Source organism: Lytechinus pictus, chromosome 18 (assembly GCF_037042905.1).
Source record: "Lytechinus pictus isolate F3 Inbred chromosome 18, Lp3.0, whole genome shotgun sequence".
Classification (NCBI taxonomy): Eukaryota; Metazoa; Echinodermata; class Echinoidea; order Temnopleuroida; family Toxopneustidae; genus Lytechinus; species Lytechinus pictus.
In genome coordinates, this window is record NC_087262.1 from 9,599,440 (window position 1) to 9,620,383 (window position 20,944).

Below are 20,944 nucleotides of genomic sequence, written 5' to 3' on the forward strand. Positions count from 1 at the left end.
AAATGATCAAGAAGGACAAATCATTAACAGATAATGTAAAAGGAGTCTCTAGACACACACACAACCACACTCTTTCTTACACAGGGAGGAGATTTGACAATATCATACAAGGATAACATAAAACATCTTTAGATAGAGTAGAAAGAGTGTGTAATTGGTTTTAAATTAGCACTGAAATGGCAAAAATACTGTCATATTTTACCTGTTTCACAGTTTGCTCCAGTATGAGTGTTTGGACATTGGCAAGAGTATTGACCATCAGCAGAAGAGCATATTCCTCCATTTTGACAGGGTGATGAATCGCAGGGGTCAAACACTGATCAGATACCAATGAAAATGATCAAGAAGGACAAATCATTAACGGATATACAAAATGTGTGAAAGGAGTCTCTTGACACATACAGCCGTTCTCTCTCACACACAGGCGAGAGATTTTGCGATAGATTTTGCGATAGAATAGATAGATAATATAAAACATCTTTAGAAAGAGTTTGTAATTGGTTTTAAATTAGCACTGAAATGGCAAAAATACTGTCATATTTTACCTGTTTCACAGTTTGTTCCAGTATGAGTGTTTGGACATTGGCATGAGTATTGACCATCAGCAGAAGAGCATATTCCTCTATTTTGACAGGGTGATGAATCGCAGGGGTCAAACACTGATCAGATACCAATGAAAATGATCAAGAAGGACAAATCATTAACAGATAATGTAAAAGAGTCTCTAGACACACACACAACCACACTCTCTCTTACACAGGGAGGAGATTTGACAATATCATACAAGGATAACATAAAACATCTTTAGATAGAGTAGAAAGAGTGTGTAATTGGTTTTAAATTAGCACTGAAATGGCAAAAATACTGTCATCTTTTACCTGTTTCACAGTTTGTTCCAGTATGAGTGTTTGGACATTGGCATGAGTATTGACCATCAGCAGAAGAGCATATTCCTCCATTTTGACAGGGTGATGAATCGCAGGGGTCAAACACTGATCAGATACCAATGAAAATGATCAAGAAGGACAAATCATTAACAGATAATGTAAAAGGAGTCTCTAGACACACACACAACCACACTTTTTCTTACACAGGGAGGAGATTTGACAATATCATACAAGGATAACATAAAACATCTTTAGATAGAATAGAAAGAGTGTGTAATTGGTTTTAAATTAGCACTGAAATGGCAAAAATACTGTCATCTTTTACCTGTTTCACAGTTTGTTCCAGTATGAGTGTTTGGACATTGGCATGAGTATTGACCATCAGCAGAAGAGCATATTCCTCCATTTTGACAGGGTGATGAATCGCAGGGGTCAAACACTGATCAGATACCAATGAAAATGATCAAGAAGGACAAATCATTAACAGATAATGTAAAAGGAGTCTCTAGACACACACACAACCACACTCTCTCTTACACAGGGAGGAGATTTGACAATATCATACAAGGATAACATAAAACATCTTTAGAAAGAGTAGAAAGAGTGTGTAATTGGTTTTAAATTAGCACTGAAATGGCAAAAATACTGTCAATTTTTACCTGTATCACAGTTTGTTCCAGTATGAGTGCTCGGACATTCACATGAGTATTGACCATCAGCAGAAGAGCATATTCCTCCATTTTGACAAGGTGATGATTCGCAGGGGTCAAACACTGATTTAAGATACCAATGAAATAATCAAGAAGGATTAATCATTAACGGATATACAAAATATGTGAAAGGAGTCTCTTGACACATACAGCCATTATCTCTCACACACAGGCAAGATATTTTGCGATAGAATAGATAGATAATATAAAACATCTTTAGAAAGAGTGTGTAATTGGTTTTAAATTAGCACTGAAATTGCAAAAATACTGTAATCTTTTACCTGTTTCACAGTTTGTTCCGGTATGAGTGTTTGGACATTGGCATGAGTATTGGCCATCAGCAGAAGAGCATATTCCTCCATTTTGACAGGGTGATGAATCGCAGGGGTCAAACACTGATCAGATACCAATTAAAATGATCAAGAAGGACAAATCATTAACAGATAATGTAAAAGAGTCTCTAGACACACACACAACCACACTCTCTCTTACACAGGGAGGAGATTTGACAATATCATACAAGGATAACATAAAACATCTTTAGATAGAGTAGAAAGAGTGTGTAATTGGTTTTAAATTAGCACTGAAATGGAAAAAATACTGTCATCTTTTACCTGTTTCACAGTTTGTTCCAGTATGAGTGTTTGGACATTGGCATGAGTATTGACCATCAGCAGAAGAGCATATTCCTCCATTTTGACAGGGTGATGAATCGCAGGGATCAAACACTGATCAGATACCAATGAAAATGATCAAGAAGGACAAATCATTAACAGATAATGTAAAAGGAGTCTCTAGACACACACACAACCACACTCTCTCTTACACAGGGACGAGATTTGACAATATCATACAAGGATAACATAAAACATCTTTAGATAGAGTAGAAAGAGTGTGTAATTGGTTTTAAATTAGCACTGAAATGGAAAAAATACTGTCATCTTTTACCTGTTTCACAGTTTGTTCCAGTATGAGTGTTTGGACATTGGCATGAGTATTGACCATCAGCAGAAGAGCATATTCCTCCATTTTGACAGGGTGATGAATCGCAGGGGTCAAACACTGATCAGATACCAATGAAAATGATCAAGAAGGACAAATCATTAACAGATAATGTAAAAGGAGTCTCTAGACACACACACAACCACACTCTTTCTTACACAGGGAGGAGATTTGACAATATCATACAAGGATAACATAAAACATCTTTAGATAGAGTAGAAAGAGTGTGTAATTGGTTTTAAATTAGCACTGAAATGGCAAAAATACTGTCATCTTTTACCTGTTTCACAGTTTGTTCCAGTATGAGTGTTTGGACATTGGCATGAGTATTGACCATCAGCAGAAGAGCATATTCCTCCATTTTGACAGGGTGATGAATCGCAGGGGTCAAACACTGATCAGATACCAATGAAAATGATCAAGAAGGACAAATCATTAACGGATATACAAAATATGTGAAAGGAGTCTCTTGACACATACAGCCGTTCTCTCTCACACACAGGCGAGAGATTTTGCGATAGAATAGATAGATAATATAAAACATCTTTAGGAAGAGTTTGTAATTGGTTTTAAATTAGCACTGAAATGGCAAAAATACTGTAATCTTTTACCTGTTTCACAGTTTGTTCCAGTATGAGTGTTTGGACATTGGCATGAGTATTGACCATCAGCAGAAGAGCATATTCCTCCATTTTGACAGGGTGATGAATCGCAGGGGTCAAACACTGATCAGATACCAATGAAAATGATCAAGAAGGACAAATCATTAACAGATAATGTAAAAGAGTCTCTAGACACACACACAACCACACTCTCTCTTACACAGGGAGGAGATTTGACAATATCATACAAGGATAACATAAAACATCTTTAGATAGAGTGTGTAATTGGTTTTAAATTAGCACTGAAATGGCAAAAATACTGTAATCTTTTACCTGTTTCACAGTTTGTTCCAGTATGAGTGTTTGGACATTGGCATGAGTATTGACCATCAGCAGAAGAGCATATTCCTCCATTTTGACAGGGTGATGAATCGCAGGGGTCAAACACTGATAAGATACCAATGAAATAATCAAGAAGGATTAATCATTAACATATATACAAAATATGTAAAAGGAGTCTCTTGACACATACAGCCGTTCTCTCTCACACACAGGCGAGAGATTTTGCGATAGAATAGATAGATAATATAAAACATCTTTAGAAAGAGTGTGTAATTGGTTTTAAATTAGCACAGAAATGGCAAAAATACTGTAATCTTTTACCTGTTTCACAGTTTGTTCCAGTATGAGTGTTTGGACATTGGCATGAGTATTGACCATCAGCAGAAGAGCATATTCCTCCATTTTGACAGGGTGATGAATCGCAGGGGTCAAACACTGATCAGATACCAATGAAAATGATCAAGAAGGACAAATCATTAACAGATAATGTAAAAGGAGTCTCTAGACACACACACAACCACACTCTTTCTTACACAGGGAGGAGATTTGACAATATCATACAAGGATAACATAAAACATCTTTAGATAGAGTAGAAAGAGTGTGTAATTGGTTTTAAATTAGCACTGAAATGGCAAAAATACTGTCATCTTTTACCTGTTTCACAGTTTGTTCCAGTATGAGTGTTTGGACATTGGCATGAGTATTGACCATCAGCAGAAGAGCATATTCCTCCATTTTGACAGGGTGATGAATCGCAGGGGTCAAACACTGATCAGATACCAATGAAAATGATCAAGAAGGACAAATCATTAACGGATATACAAAATATGTGAAAGGAGTCTCTTGACACATACAGCCGTTCTCTCTCACACACAGGCGAGAGATTTTGCGATAGAATAGATAGATAATATAAAACATCTTTAGAAAGAGTGTGTAATTGGTTTTAAATTAGCACTGAAATGGCAAAAATACTGTAATCTTTTACCTGTTTCACAGTTTGTTCCAGTATGAGTGTTTGGACATTGGCATGAGTATTGACCATCAGCAGAAGAGCATATTCCTCCATTTTGACAGGGTGATGAATCGCAGGGGTCAAACACTGATCAGATACCAATGAAAATGATCAAGAAGGACAAATCATTAACAGATAATGTAAAAGAGTCTCTAGACACACACACAACCACACTCTCTCTTACACAGGGAGGAGATTTGACAATATCATACAAGGATAACATAAAACATCTTTAGATAGAGTAGAAAGAGTGTGTAATTGGTTTTAAATTAGCACTGAAATGGAAAAAATACTGTCATCTTTTACCTGTTTCACAGTTTGTTCCAGTATGAGTGTTTGGACATTGGCATGAGTATTGACCATCAGCAGAAGAGCATATTCCTCCATTTTGACAGGGTGATGAATCGCAGGGGTCAAACACTGATCAGATACCAATGAAAATGATCAAGAAGGACAAATCATTAACAGATAATGTAAAAGGAGTCTCTAGACACACACACAGCCACACTCTTTCTTACACAGGGAGGAGATTTGACAATATCATACAAGGATAACATAAAACATCTTTAGATAGAGTAGAAAGAGTGTGTAATTGGTTTTAAATTAGCACTGAAATGGAAAAAATACTGTCATCTTTTACCTGTTTCACAGTTTGTTCCAGTATGAGTGTTTGGACATTGGCATGAGTATTGACCATCAGCAGAAGAGCATATTCCTCCATTTTGACAGGGTGATGAATCGCAGGGGTCAAACACTGATCAGATACCAATGAAAATGATCAAGAAGGACAAATCATTAACGGATATACAAAATATGTGAAAGGAGTCTCTTGGCACATACAGCCGTTCTCTCTCACACACAGGCGAGAGATTTTGCGATAGAATAGATAGATAATATAAAACATCTTTAGAAAGAGTTTGTAATTGGTTTTAAATTAGCACTGAAATGGCAAAAATACTGTAATCTTTTACCTGTTTCACAGTTTGTTCCAGTATGAGTGTTTGGACATTGGCATGAGTATTGACCATCAGCAGAAGAGCATATTCCTCCATTTTGACAGGGTGATGAATCGCAGGGGTCAAACACTGATCAGATACCAATGAAAATGATCAAGAAGTACAAATCATTAACAGATAATGTAAAAGAGTCTCTAGACACACACACAACCACACTCTCTCTTACACAGGGAGGAGATTTGACAATATCATACAAGGATAACATAAAACATCTTTAGATAGAGTAGAAAGAGTGTGTAATTGGTTTTAAATTAGCACTGAAATGGCAAAAATACTGTCATATTTTACCTGTTTCACAGTTTGCTCCAGTATGAGTGTTTGGACATTGGCAAGAGTATTGACCATCAGCAGAAGAGCATATTCCTCCATTTTGACAGGGTGATGAATCGCAGGGGTCAAACACTGATCAGATACCAATGAAAATGATCAAGAAGGACAAATCATTAACGGATATACAAAATGTGTGAAAGGAGTCTCTTGACACATACAGCCGTTCTCTCTCACACACAGGCGAGAGATTTTGCGATAGATTTTGCGATAGAATAGATAGATAATATAAAACATCTTTAGAAAGAGTTTGTAATTGGTTTTAAATTAGCACTGAAATGGCAAAAATACTGTAATCTTTTACCTGTTTCACAGTTTGTTCCAGTATGAGTGTTTGGACATTGGCATGAGTATTGACCATCAGCGGAAGAGCATATCCCTCCATTTTGACAGGGTGATGAATCGCAGGGGTCAAACACTGATCAGATACCAATGAAAATGATCAAGAAGGACAAATCATTAACGGATATACAAAATATGTGAAAGGAGTCTCTTGACACATACAGCCGTTCTCTCTCACACACAGGCGAGAGATTTTGCGATAGAATAGATAGATAATATAAAACATCTTTAGGAAGAGTTTGTAATTGGTTTTAAATTAGCACTGAAATGGCAAAAATACTGTAATCTTTTACCTGTTTCACAGTTTGTTCCAGTATGAGTGTTTGGACATTGGCATGAGTATTGACCATCAGCAGAAGAGCATATTCCTCCATTTTGACAGGGTGATGAATCGCAGGGGTCAAACACTGATCAGATACCAATGAAAATGATCAAGAAGGACAAATCATTAACAGATAATGTAAAAGAGTCTTTAGACACACACACAACCACACTCTCTCTTACACAGGGAGGAGATTTGACAATATCATACAAGGATAACATAAAACATCTTTAGATAGAGTGTGTAATTGGTTTTAAATTAGCACTGAAATGGCAAAAATACTGTCATCTTTTACCTGTTTCACAGTTTGTTCCAGTATGAGTGTTTGGACATTGGCATGAGTATTGACCATCAGCAGAAGAGCATATTCCTCCATTTTGACAGGGTGATGAATCGCAGGGGTCAAACACTGATAAGATACCAATGAAATAATCAAGAAGGATTAATCATTAACAGATATACAAAATATGTAAAAGGAGTCTCTTGACACATACAGCCGTTCTCTCTCACACACAGGCGAGAGATTTTGCGATAGAATAGATAGATAATATAAAACATCTTTAGAAAGAGTGTGTAATTGGTTTTAAATTAGCACTGAAATGGCAAAAATACTGTCATCTTTTACCTGTTTCACAGTTTGTTCCAGTATGAGTGTTTGGACATTGGCATGAGTATTGACCATCAGCAGAAGAGCATAATCCTCCATTTTGACAGGGTGATGAATCGCAGGGGTCAAACACTGATCAGATACCAATGAAAATGATCAAGAAGGACAAATCATTAACAGATAATGTAAAAGAGTCTCTAGACACACACACAACCACACTCTCTCTTGCACAGGGAGGAGATTTGACAATATCATACAAGGATAACATAAAACATCTTTAGATAGAGTGTGTAATTGGTTTTAAATTAGCACTGAAATGGCAAAAATACTGTAATCTTTTACCTGTTTCACAGTTTGTTCCAGTATGAGTGTTTGGACATTGGCATGAGTATTGACCATCAGCAGAAGAGCATATTCCTCCATTTTGACAGGGTGATGAATCGCAGGGGTCAAACACTGATCAGATACCAATGAAAATGATCAAGAAGGACAAATCATTAACGGATATACAAAATATGTGAAAGGAGTCTCTTGACACATACAGCCGTTCTCTCTCACACACAGGCGAGAGATTTTGCGATAGAATAGATAGATAATATAAAACATCTTTAGGAAGAGTTTGTAATTGGTTTTAAATTAGCACTGAAATGGCAAAAATACTGTAATCTTTTACCTGTTTCACAGTTTGTTCCAGTATGAGTGTTTGGACATTGGCATGAGTATTGACCATCAGCAGAAGAGCATATTCCTCCATTTTGACAGGGTGATGAATCGCAGGGGTCAAACACTGATCAGATACCAATGAAATAATCAAGAAGGATTAATCATTAACAGATATACAAAATATGTAAAAGGAGTCTCTTGACACATACAGCCATTCCCTCTCACACACAGGAAAGAGATTTTTGCGATAGAATAGATAGATAATATAAAACATCTTTAGAAAGAGAATGTTTGGACATTGGCATGAGTATTGACCATCAGCAGAAGAGCATATTCCTCCATTTTGACAGGGTGATGAATCGCAGGGGTCAAACACTGATCAGATACCAATGAAAATGATCAAGAAGGACAAATCATTAACAGATAATGTAAAATGAGTCTCTAGACACACACACAACCACACTCTCTCTTACACAGGGAGGAGATTTGACAATATCATACAAGGATAACATAAAACATCTTTAGATAGAGTAGAAAGAGTGTGTAATTGGTTTTAAATTAGCACTGAAATGGCAAAAATACTGTCATCTTTTACCTGTTTCACAGTTTGTTCCTATATGAGTGTTTGGACATTGGCATGAGTATTGACCATCAGCAGAAGAGCATGTTCCTCCATTTTGACAAGGTGATGATTCGCAGGGGTCAAACACTGATAAAGGATACCAATGAAAATGAATAAAGAAAAAATATATTATTTAAGGATGTATAAGAAATTATTATAAACCTAAAGAGAAGCAGATATGTTTTAGCATCGCTTCCTCTGATTGAGCTCCTACAGAGCTCTTGATTTTGTGTTTGATTATTTGGTTTGTGAGTAATTATCTATTGTGATTTGTATTTTACTGTTCTATGCCCGTCTTCAAGTACCTGCTGGACAAATTTGAAAGTTTTTTACAGTGTAGTATTTTTGTAGTTTGAGTAAATTCATTTCAATTTTTGCCACACTGCAGGCCTATCGCCATTTTGTACTGCTTGTGTGCATTACATGTGTATTATACTGATCTTCTGTGTGTTGATGTAGTTCACTCTCACTGGCGCAATGTTACCATTGAAGTTGCATTCTTTTGTACTTTCTGTGCTTCTTTTGTATAGTTGCACTCAGCTATTACAGACAAATTGTCACATAACACCATGTTGTTTTCAGTATGTATCCAGTGGCTTCTCTACATGTTCAACGGGAAAGTACATTGGGACTCCCATATTGTACTATACCAACTCTGTTTCAACTTACCAAGTCAGATTACTTATTTGTGGGGACATTAATCCCAATCCAGGTCCTTCTAGTGATGTTCCCAACCCAACTTTGGATACTGGTAAGATTAATTATACTAATGAATTTATGCATTCTTGTAATCCAAGTAATAAATCTGAAAAATGGCGTGAAGAGAACATCACAGCCTGGAAGAGGATTTTGTCCCTAGGTATTGCTCGAGGGCCGAAGACACATCAAGGAAAAACAGCTTTTTAGAAATTGTCGCAACATTAGATGGCCACTTAAAATATATGTGCAGCAGATTTTTGTGGTAGTCCACCCTGGGGTGTTCAGCATGCCCATACAGAAATATTAAAACCCACGTATTGCTTATTATCTTCTAATAAGGACACATCACAAAATAGTAAAACTCTTGTTCCTTGCATAAAGATTCCTTTCCCCCAATTTTCTAATGAATCGATATAAAATTGAGGAGCTGTATTAATTAACTTGATATATCACATGACATTATGTGCTACCAACCAACGTCCTATCTAGGAATCACAGTTAAAATGTTTCTATTACATGCATTAATCTTTAGTTAGAAGTTGCGTATCAAAACGATTCGCTGCAATTTCACTCGTGCATAGATATTTTCATAATAACATCTTTAATCATAGATAAGTTTTATATTTAGTGTTCAACATATTTATGGGTCAAGGTGTGGGGTGATTATACACGCGACTGAACAAGAGAGAAGATACACATCCTTACCGGGTAAACAGTAATTTAATTTGACATTTAAGCCAGTTGTTCTTGATGTCCAAAGTAAGATATCGAGCGTTTCCGTAGAAGGATCAGACAGCGATCGTATGTGAGTCTCAACCTGAAACGTTCGATCGTAATTGACAACCATATTGCCAATTTTGTAGTCACCGCCTGATGTAAGTGTAGGCCCGGTGGTGTTGATTCCAAATATAAAATTTTCATTAACCCTCAGTCCTGTTTGAAAGAAATAAGTACAACCGAAATCGATAATTAATTGAAAAATTTACGTAGTATGTTCATTATCCCATATTCTAACACCATTGTCCTTATCTCTCTAATTTCTTGCAGTCAAGAAAAATCTAAACAAAATACAATTTGATTTCATCAGAGGCGCCGGAATACACACTTGAAAGGTCAGAGTTCAATTCCTTGAGCAAGGCACTTTATCTACATATTTGTTTGTCATGTACAGCAAATGGAAACTGATAATGCTACGGTTATTATTGATACCAAATTTCACACTAGTTTATCAAACAGGAAATGTTCAGCAAATCCGCAATATTTCATACAGCGCAATCATACATAAATGTGATGTCTCGGTCAGAACACATCGCACATCTCCGTATTTGTTATCTACGGCGCATTTGGTAGAAAGTTCTCTTGGAATACGCAGAACACGCAAGAAGGCAGTTTGTGCGTCCAAAAATGACGCTGCGTGTTGCTACGTATTTTTATAAACGCAGATGATCCGCAAGATCAACGTACCTCCTACACGTCCTCCTTACGTTGAATGCGAAAGCGAATTGAAAAAAAAGAAGACAATTTGGCTGTAGACCAAGAGATAATTTACAGTTGATCATACTAATGAATTATACTACTACTACTACTTCTCCTACTACTACTACTACTACTACTACTACTACTACTACTACTACTACTACTACTCCTACTACTACTCCTACTACTACTACTATTTATTTATTTATTTATTTATTAAAATATCTTTATACAGGATTACAGGCTCAGATTAACTGTTTTTCAGCCTGGTCCTGTTAACATAAAATAACAATATATACATAACAGATAAAAGAGTAACTTGGGTAATGTACAGTAATGAGTGAATTCAATAACATTTAAAATCAGAATTATCATTAATACAAAATTGTTTAGAGATAAAATACACTACCAGTCACAACTCCCAGACTCAGCACTACCTGCCTCAGCCAGAGAACAATAGAATCAGCATGATCAGTGGACCAAATCCATTGCTCTCCGGCCGAAACAGGCAATAGTGATTCAAAGAATGGTGACTAGTACTGTATTAATTTTTTTTAATTGACGAAATGTGAAAACTATCCTGTAGACCAAACAATAGCTGTGAAATATAAATTAAGATGTATGATATCATTGACATAGTAAATACAAAATTCAACAAAATTTATGAAGGAAATTAAGGATATAATTATCATTGAGCATATCATACTAGACTTAAGTATAAAATTTTATAAAATAAATATCGCCAAGTTAAGTAATGGAAGCTTATTTACTAAGAGTACGAATTATATTACATAAAAATTATTCGTTCCAACATATTTGATATCCCAAATCATTAACACAATTCAAAACGAGAAAAATAAAGTAAAATGGAACAAAAGCATATAATATTAATTATTGAAATAAAACTTCTTATAAATCAATTTAAATGTTTCGATAGTTTGTGATTTTGAATATTATGGGGCATGTCGTTCCATCGTTTGGCACCGGAAAATCTGAAAGCTTGTTTGACAATTGAAAGGTGAACAACGGGTGCAACTACGTTAAGGCTATCATTATTTCTTGTATGGTAATTATGTCGGTCACATACCATTTCAATGTCATTACAAAGTTGGGGAGGGGCTAATCCATGTATACATTTAAACATTTGTGTGGCAAGAAAGTATTCTTTTCGTTCATCCATATCAGTCCAGGATAGGTTTTTTACAAGTGTTTTAAGAGAAATATTTTGATCAAAGTTTCCAGTTATGTAACGTGCAGCTCTTTTTTGCAATCTATAAATTTTGCTTTTGTTTTTATCAGTAGTATTTCCCCAAATAGGTAGTCCATAATCGATGCAAGGTTGTATTGTAAATTTATAAAATGTGTTTAATAATGAAGGACTTAAACATTTTCTTAATTTTCCAAGGGAACGGATCTTGAATCCAATGGATTTGCATAAGTTATTGACGTGAATGTCCCATTTAAGATTTTCATGTATTAAAACACCTAAATAACGAATTGACTTAACTTGCTCAATTTCAGTCCCATCAATAAATATTTTCATTACATCATGGGAGCGTGTTTTTAAAAACATACATTTTGTTTTGTCGACATTTATCTTTAAATGGTTAAGTTTATACCAGTCATTAAGATAATCCATATTTGATTGCAATTTTGAAGTTATTGTCTCAACATCTTTACCAGTCTCAAATATAATAACATCATCAGCATAAATTGCTATAACACCAGACTTAATTGATTGTGATATATCATTTATAAACAGCAAGAAAAGCGTGGGAGCAAGGACTCCCCCTTGAGGTACTCCTACAGAAAGTTCTTTCTTGGCAGAAAGCTTTCCTTGTGAAAAAACTATATACCTGATTTCTATTTTTAAGGTAACATGTGAACCACTTAAGCATATTTCCTACTATACCATATTGTTGCATCTTAAAGGACAAGTCCACCCCAACAAAAAATTGATTTGAATAAAAAGAGAAAAATCCAACAAACATAACACTGAAAATTTCATCAAAATCGGATGTAAAATAAGAAAGTTATGACATTTTTAAATTTCGCCTAATTTCACATAACAGTTATTTGCACATCCTGGTTGGTATGCAAATGAGGAGACTGATGACGTCATCCACTCACTATTTCTTTTGTATTTTATTATATGAAATATGAAATATTCTAATTTTCTCCTCATTGTCAAGTGAAACAGTGATTAATTCCTCCCTGAACATGTGGAATTAGCATTGTGTATTACTACAGTGCGTCCCAAAAAAAACTATACACTTTTGAAATGGCTGCCAAATAAAAAATATAGCACTTTGGGGGAAAAGACTTATAGATATGGAAAGCCAATAAAGTCAACTTTCAAATGACACCAAAAAGTTGAAAACTATTCATGCTTGAGCGAGCACTGCCCACTGAAACAAAGGGTATGAAAATTAGGGTGGGCTGGAATTAGCCATCCAATTTATGTCAGTTTTTGAGAGGCGAATCCCTTCGAACTTGCAAAGTTAAGGGCGTTGTGATGAATTAATGATCAACCGTGACCAGTTTTGGTTGCTTAGCAAATTTTATGAATTATTAAATTGAACTTTAATGCATGAGTGAACACAAATTACACTTTTTTGGCAGCATTTCAACTTTATCATTTGGATCTCTTTTGGGGCAGCATTTCAACTTTATCATGTGGATCTCAGCAATGTGTTCATGGGAGTCGGGAGAATAGGGGGTGAGATAGGACTTAAGTGGGAGAAGTAGGTTGATGGAATAAGGGTCAACAGAACATTCAGCCCCCTCCCTCTTTCCCGCCCTCCCTCCTGTTGAGAGACTGATGGCTATTGTCATGTACGCAAAGTCCAGAGCAGAATGTTAATTTAATGATTAATTCTGAATTTGGGCAAAACCTTTTTCCTATCATTTAATCAACAATTTATCAGTAAATCAACTCATTCAATGTGCAATGTGATCAATCAAACATTCAGTTTTTTTCAATAAATTATTTCATTAATCATCATAATCATTAAATTTCTGGGTAATTATTCAATAAAAAAAAACTGACCATCAGCCACCGGTCACATGGCAGTTAAGTGTTGAATAGGCTAAAATCCAGGAAGTGAGACAGAGAGAGGGGAAGGGGGGGGGGCTGGGACATGGAGGTGGAGAGGGGAGGGTACATATGACTTTTAATTTGTAAAAGGACAAAAAGAAGAGGAACGCCCCTTTAACCAAGTCTTAGCATATCTCGCCCTCTTGCTTGTAACAGGTACCATCACATTACTCTGACTCTCACGAACACACTTCTGAGGTCCACAAGATGAATATGCCACACTAAAATTACAAGTCCTGTTCACTCATGCATTAAATTTCAATTTAGTAACTCATGAATTTGCCTAGGAAACAAAACTTATCTCACTCATTAATTTAGCTTAGCAAGTTCCAAAGGACTAACCACTAAAAAAACCCTGTAAGGCTAATTCCTGCCCAGCCTAGCCGAGCTTAGTCTCTCAGGAGAAGAGAAGCGGGGGGGGGGGTTGAGATGGAGAGAGGGGTTGCTAGGTTGCTAAATGTTCTGTTGACCTTTATCCCATCAACGTACTTCACCTACCTAAGTCATATTATCCCCTCTTCTCCTGACTGTCATGAACACATTGTTGAGATCCACATGATAAAGAAAAGATGCTGCACTAAAAATTGCAATTCATGATCACTCATGCATTAAATTTCAATTTCATAACGCATTAAATTTTCACAAACAACAAACTGATCACAACTGATCTTTAATTTACCAAATAACCCTCAACTTTGCATGTACCAAACAAACAAACCTGAAAGAAATTGGAAGGCTAATTCCGGCCCACCCTAATTTTCATACCCTTTGTTTCAGTGGGCAGTGCTCGCTCAAGCATGAATAGTTTTCCAACTTTTTGGTGTCATTTGAAAGTTGACTTTATTGGCTTTCCATATCTATAAGTCTTTTCCCCCAAAGTGCTTTTTTTTTTATTTGGCAGCCATTTCAAAAGTGTATAGTTTTTTTTGGGACGCACTGTATATGATTCAGTTGAGTCGGTCCCTATGGTCATATCTGTAAAAAATGAAATATTGTATAATTCAAACAATAAAAGATAAAAGAAATAGTGAGTGATGGACATCATCGATTGACTCATTTGCATGTCACTGAGTTGTGCATATCACTGTTTTGTGAAAAATAAGCGAAACTTTAAAATGCCATAACTTTCTTATTTTACGTCCGATTTTAATGAAATTTTCAGTATTATGCTAGTTTGATTTTTCTCTATTTATTCAAATACACATTTTGCTGGGGTAGACTTGACCTTTAAATAGTAGAATCTCATGGTCTGCACAATCGAAACATTTCGATATATCTAAAAAACATGCTCCTATTTTTTCTTTTTCATTAAATGCATCAAGGAATTCATCAATGACTCTGTGGAGACACGTAGTCGTTGAGTGGTGTGGTAGGAACGCATGCTGTTCAGTATTGATGAGATTGTGTTTAAGGAGATATCGGAGCAATTGCTCTTGAATTTCCTTTTCTATTATTTTAGAGATATGACTAAGGACAGATATTGGGCGATAATTTGCTTCTTCATTCCTTGGGCCTTTCCCTTTATAGATTGGAGTTGTTCTTGCCAATTTCCAATCTTCTGGTACATCACCACATTTTATACTTAGATTAAAAATTTGGGTTAAGGATTGATGAATATATGGTGCTGCTATTTGAAGTAATCTTGAATCAAATCCTAGTACATCAATATTACTTGTTTTATCTAAATGAAGTAAATGTTTAAGGATTTTTTCCTCTTTTAAATATTCTATTTCAAATGTGTAAATACAGGAGGGATTTTTCCAATTTACACACACATTTTGAGGAAAAGATTGGGATATACTTTTACCAACATTGACAAAATAATCATTCATTTTGTCACTATCTATACAGCAGGATGATGAATTATCATTTTTAGACTTGCTTGTAACTTGTTGCATTTCTTTCCATAATTTCTTACCATTATTACTATATTTCCTGGAGATATCATTGAAATAAGCACATTTTCTTTCGTTTTGAATTATGTTTAAGTAATTCCTGCATTTAACAAATTCATAATGATCATCTTGAGATTTAGTTAAATCAGCTTTACTCTTTAAATGGTCACGCTTATACATGAGCTGGATGATATCCGAAGTAATACAAGGGCAGTAACGATCTTTTACCCTTACTTCTTTGAAAGGTGCATATTTATCGCTTATTTTCAAGAATGTTTCTTTCCAAGAGTTCCATAACAATGACAAAGCCTGTGAGCTACTACTACTACTACTACTACTACTACTACTACTACTACTACTACTACTTCTACTACTCCTACTACTACTGCTACTACTACTACTACTACTTCTACTACTACTACTACTACTACTACTACTACTACTACTACTACTACTACTACCACTCCTACTACTACTACTACTACTACTACTTCTACTACTACTACTACTACTACCACTACTACTACTACTACTACTGCTACTACTACTACTACTACTTCTACTACAACTACTACTACTACTACTACTACTACTACTACTACTACTACTACTACTACTACTACTACTACTACCACCACTACTACTACTACTACTACTACTTATACTACTACTACTACTACCACTACTACTACTATTATTACTACTACTACTACTACTACTACTACTACTACTACTACTACTACTGCTTCTGAAATGTTACCCCGGTCATCGAATCGTGGCTAGCCCGCACACAATTTTCTCCACCCCCCCCCACGGGGAGCATTCTCACAATCCAGTCCCAATCAAGACACAATGGCTATGCAAATTTACATAGGCTTTCGTATCCTACCGGATATCCATTTAGCGCCTAGGTATAGAGTGGCAACGTGTGGATTGGCGCCTTGCCAAAGGACGCTAGGTCTCGGTGGGATTCGAACAAATGACCCTCTGCTTACAAGGCGCGAGTCAGAACCGCTACACCACACGCTTCCATGACTATTCCACAATTATACTCACCTAAGAAATGGCTGTCTCCATAACTATCAGCTGTAATGCTAGTTGCCCCAATAGGGATAGTGGCAATCACAGACTCTGTTAACCAAGATCAAAAACACGTATTCTTTTTACATGATTCAATTTGGATATAATTCGAAAGAAAGATCAATTGATGAGGTTATTGTCCAGATAAATGACTTTTGAAAAATCCAAAGTTGTCATCACACTTTCATGAATCGAAGTTCAAGTAGGATCCTTGATCCAATCGGGTGTGAAAAAATATGACACGTAAATCATATTTGTAACTGTGGAACTCTATCTATTGATTGGTTGTAAGCGAAAACATTAACCCACTCACTGAGGTTAGAAAAATGCAATTACTGACGTGATGGCAAGCATGACTTATCATGGTAAGCAATCAACCAGATAACCTACCTTATTACAAAGGAATTATTGAAGTCCTGTTTTATTTCTTTAAAAATGTCACAATCAAATCTGTAACACTGAATGCAACATTGAGCGAGGAGAAGAGTGGTCCAGTTTGGCTGGCGAAAGGGGAGCTACTCTCCCCTTTTCCAATATAGAGGAAGGCTCAGAAAAGTCTCTTATGATCACCACCCCCTTCAACTTCAGGCTGCTACTGAAGTCGATTGGCGCGGGGGCGGTGGGATGGATGGGAAGGGGGAGTGGTTATGAGACTTCTTAGTCTCACTCATATGTTTGGCGGGATATTGGGCTTCGGGAAAAAAGTAGCCCCCCTCTCATAACGGCCAAGCTAGATTAAAATGGGAGAGGTAGGGCAGAGACGGGCGTGACAGATATGGGATCCTCGATAGATGGAGGGATCGAGTTCGATACGAATCTTACACAGGGGCGTCCCCATGGCGTCGTGATAAGGGGAAACGACATAAAGGTGTTTTTCTTATTAATTGAATAGCGGTGAAACATGATTCAGATCTCTTCTTAAAGACATTTACAAATATTTTTTTCCCCTTCTACTTCCTTGTTATTTTCCTCTTTTTTTGCCCTTCTCGCCCTCCTCCCCTTCACTTCCTAAAAATCACAGGGGTGGCGCCCCCTATGCCCCCTGTGATGGCGCCCATGTTCTTACCTCCTGTTGATGACCAAGAAGTCAACTCCAGACTCGTACAGTCACAGGATGAGCCGTCTCCATCGCAAACATGGCAGTCATCGTAAACAAGGCCAGAATCAAGAACGCCATCACATCCGAAATTCTGTGGAGAAAACGGAATTAAACGGAATTTATTTCACTGATCCTTGTATCATTCCTGGGGGGGGGGGGGGGCGTTTTATAAAGCTGTTCGTAAGTTAAGAGCGATTTTAAGAATGACAGGTTTACCTATCTTACGTGCCAAACCATCGCCAATGAATAAACCGATTACCACAAGAAAGGATCACCAGTCGTTCTTAAAGTCGCTCTTAACTCACGAACAGCTTTATGAAACACCCACCTGGAGCCCGTTGCAGAAAAAGATGCAATCGAACGGAACTCTAAAAGTCATACGCACTTTGGACTTGTGCTTGATATTTTGGCTTGCGTTCAAACGCATTCCTTTCTGCAACATGCCCCTGGAAAGTGATTATCAGACTTATCAATTCAGATATCACGAACACTTCCCGTTAAGGCGACCGCACACCTTACGATTGGTCTGCGACTCAATTTTGGAATAAAACGTAGTAGAATTTGATGCTAATATTGAGACGTGGAATATCTTACTGTGTAATGTTCGAAATCATCGTATGAATACCTACCTTTAATTCTATGACTATGCTACCATCCGTCATACCATGACGTCATAACAGTCGTACGATTGGCTACGATTTGAAACTAATTTGGCCTTTACTCCAAAATAAAGGCTTGCAATATTTCAAAATGGTTATATTAGTATTCTCTCATTAATTTTAACCTAATGGCGAACGGTCGTAAAGGCTACCGCACACCTTACGACTGTTCGCGATCCGATTTTGGAACAAATCGCATTTTGCTCATTTTCTGAAAATGTGAATGGAACATATCATTTCATTTGAGGTTTAAATTAATTGAAAAAATACTAATATAACCATTTTGAAAGATTGCAAGCCTTTATTTCGGAGTAAAGGCCAAATTAGTTTCAAATCGTAGCCAATCGTACGAATGCTATGACGTCATTACGACTAGATATTAAATTCGCTTTTATTCTAAGAAGGATGATAGCATAGTCACAAATTTGAACATAGGTATTCGTACGATGATTTAGAACATTACACAGTAAGATATTCCAAGTCTCAATGTTAGCATCAAATTCTACTACATTTTATTCTGAAATCGGGTCGCAGACCAATCGTAAGGTGTGCGGTCGCCTTAAGGTGTGCGGTGGCCTTTAGAAATTGTAATACCTGTTCGTATATTATGCATGACTTTACGCAGGACTGGAACATGTTCTTAGGTCAGCTTTATAGGGATTCACCATGTCGCAAAAGAAAGGGTCACCAGTCGTCCGTTAAGTCATTCGTAGCTTACGAACAGCTTTATGAAACACCCACCTGGGGATGTTTCACAAAGGTTTAAGTATGACTTAGAGTCGCACTTAAATGCGGACTCGTATATGATTATGCAAGGCACAATCTTATTGATTAATACGCAGTATTGTGCATCCTATTGGTGTGATCTGATCATTGCGGTAATACCTTTGATACCCCCACGCACCTAGGAATTTAAGTGCGACTGTAAGTCATACTTACTCTTTGTGAAACATCCCCTGGTCTCATTCGACTTAGTACTGCATCACGCATATGACCGGTTGGGTATTTCATAAAGCTGTACGGAAGTTACGAACGACTTTAGGCATGACTGGTGACCCTTTCTTTGGAGCTAACACAGCGCCAATGCAAATTTGGAGGTACGTCATTTACCACAAGAAAGTATCACCAGTTGCTCGGTTTTAAGAATATGTACCAAATTTATTATCAAATGCCTTTCATTACAAAGCATAACCAAGAAGTATTTGTCGAAATTCGTGAATTGAAAAAAGGCAGTTTCGTCCAGGACGACATATATATTTGCATTTTTTTTTGCTATCTCCGAATTTTAGGACTAATCTGCTGTATCGTTTTTTTCGACAAAGCCGTCCCAGCCGTTCATCGTCATTGGACGGGCATTTTTAATACATTTACTGCATTTTTGAATTCGTCCCCATTGCAGTTGCAATGTCTACACTAATAATGACAGTCGATTTTTTTTTTACTTGATATAAGTTTAGAGGTTTAACTTAAAAGGAAATCTTTCGATGACATTACCTGCTGGCACTTTCCATTGAGACAAAGTGACTTGGTGAACTCGAATGATTTAGCGACATCACTGGGTAATTCCTGCCAGCACAGGGTCCCGTCATGGAAGTTTCCCGGTCTGTCGCTGCGAAAAAGTCCACTCGTCCCTGTTGTCAGACAACTCTTCTCGCAGACCTCATCTCCTGTTAATACAAGTTTGCATTAAAGGTGATCATATCTTGAGCTGATATTATATGAAAGGAAATAATGCAACTTTTATCCAAGAGGCAATAAAAAACATTGTTAATGATATAGGATTCTTCCTTAAAACATCTGACCAGCAAGTGGAAACGAAGAGACAAAAGGGTGACGTTGTTGAGCTACAAGTACACAAAGACAAAAGATGATGGTACAATTAAACCGCCCCTCTTCGATGTGAAAAAAAGGAATTCAACAAGAAACGTTAAAAAATCATAAAGACGAATTAATTACCTAAAAAAGTTGAATGTTGATAATCTGTCCACTCGTAGATCACACCACCCAACGGAATTGAATTTGTTGAGGCACACTGCTCATCTCGGTAATCGTCTTGTGACGTCATGCAGGGCTGGATGGAAATGAGAATTTGTGAACTTTTAAGTTATTTACCGATTATAGTAAAAACCTCTACAGGAAACTAAAAAAAGGCACCCCAAGTTGTAAAAATACACTGAAGTAAAAGAAGGAGACAAAACGATAATTTCACTCTTTAAACCTGATAATCTTTTTTCCTTGTTAACAGCGTGTTGTAATTTACGTTCACGATTACAATGGTAAATGCAATTGTGAAGTGGTGGCTTAAGGACGTTCCACAGTTATGTTTGTGTGCATCATGATCAGCGCATATTTTACACTCTGTGTGCTGACGTCACTATGGATGAACAGGTGATTAATCAGCTGTAGGTATGAGCTGATTTTTCTCCTTATCTGCACTAACTTCAGATCCGATGTGTTATTTTATGAAGCTAATAAACTGGAATT

General features: G+C 36.6%; 1 protein-coding gene across 1 annotated transcript in view; it reads right to left on the reverse strand.

The window, feature by feature from the left end:
• The window catches only part of LOC129281571 (A disintegrin and metalloproteinase with thrombospondin motifs 16-like), a 60,134-nt gene that overhangs the window by 23,058 nt on the left and 16,132 nt on the right, over positions 1 to 20,944 (reverse strand). Inside the window, exons 13-18 of the mRNA XM_064113433.1 lie at positions 20,417 to 20,531; positions 19,955 to 20,127; positions 17,769 to 17,892; positions 16,679 to 16,753; positions 9,860 to 10,087; positions 8,429 to 8,542 (exon numbers count right to left, since the gene is read on the reverse strand). Coding sequence (XP_063969503.1) covers positions 8,429 to 8,542; positions 9,860 to 10,087; positions 16,679 to 16,753; positions 17,769 to 17,892; positions 19,955 to 20,127; positions 20,417 to 20,531 — 829 coding nt within the window. The remainder of the gene's footprint in view (positions 1 to 8,428; positions 8,543 to 9,859; positions 10,088 to 16,678; positions 16,754 to 17,768; positions 17,893 to 19,954; positions 20,128 to 20,416; positions 20,532 to 20,944) is intronic.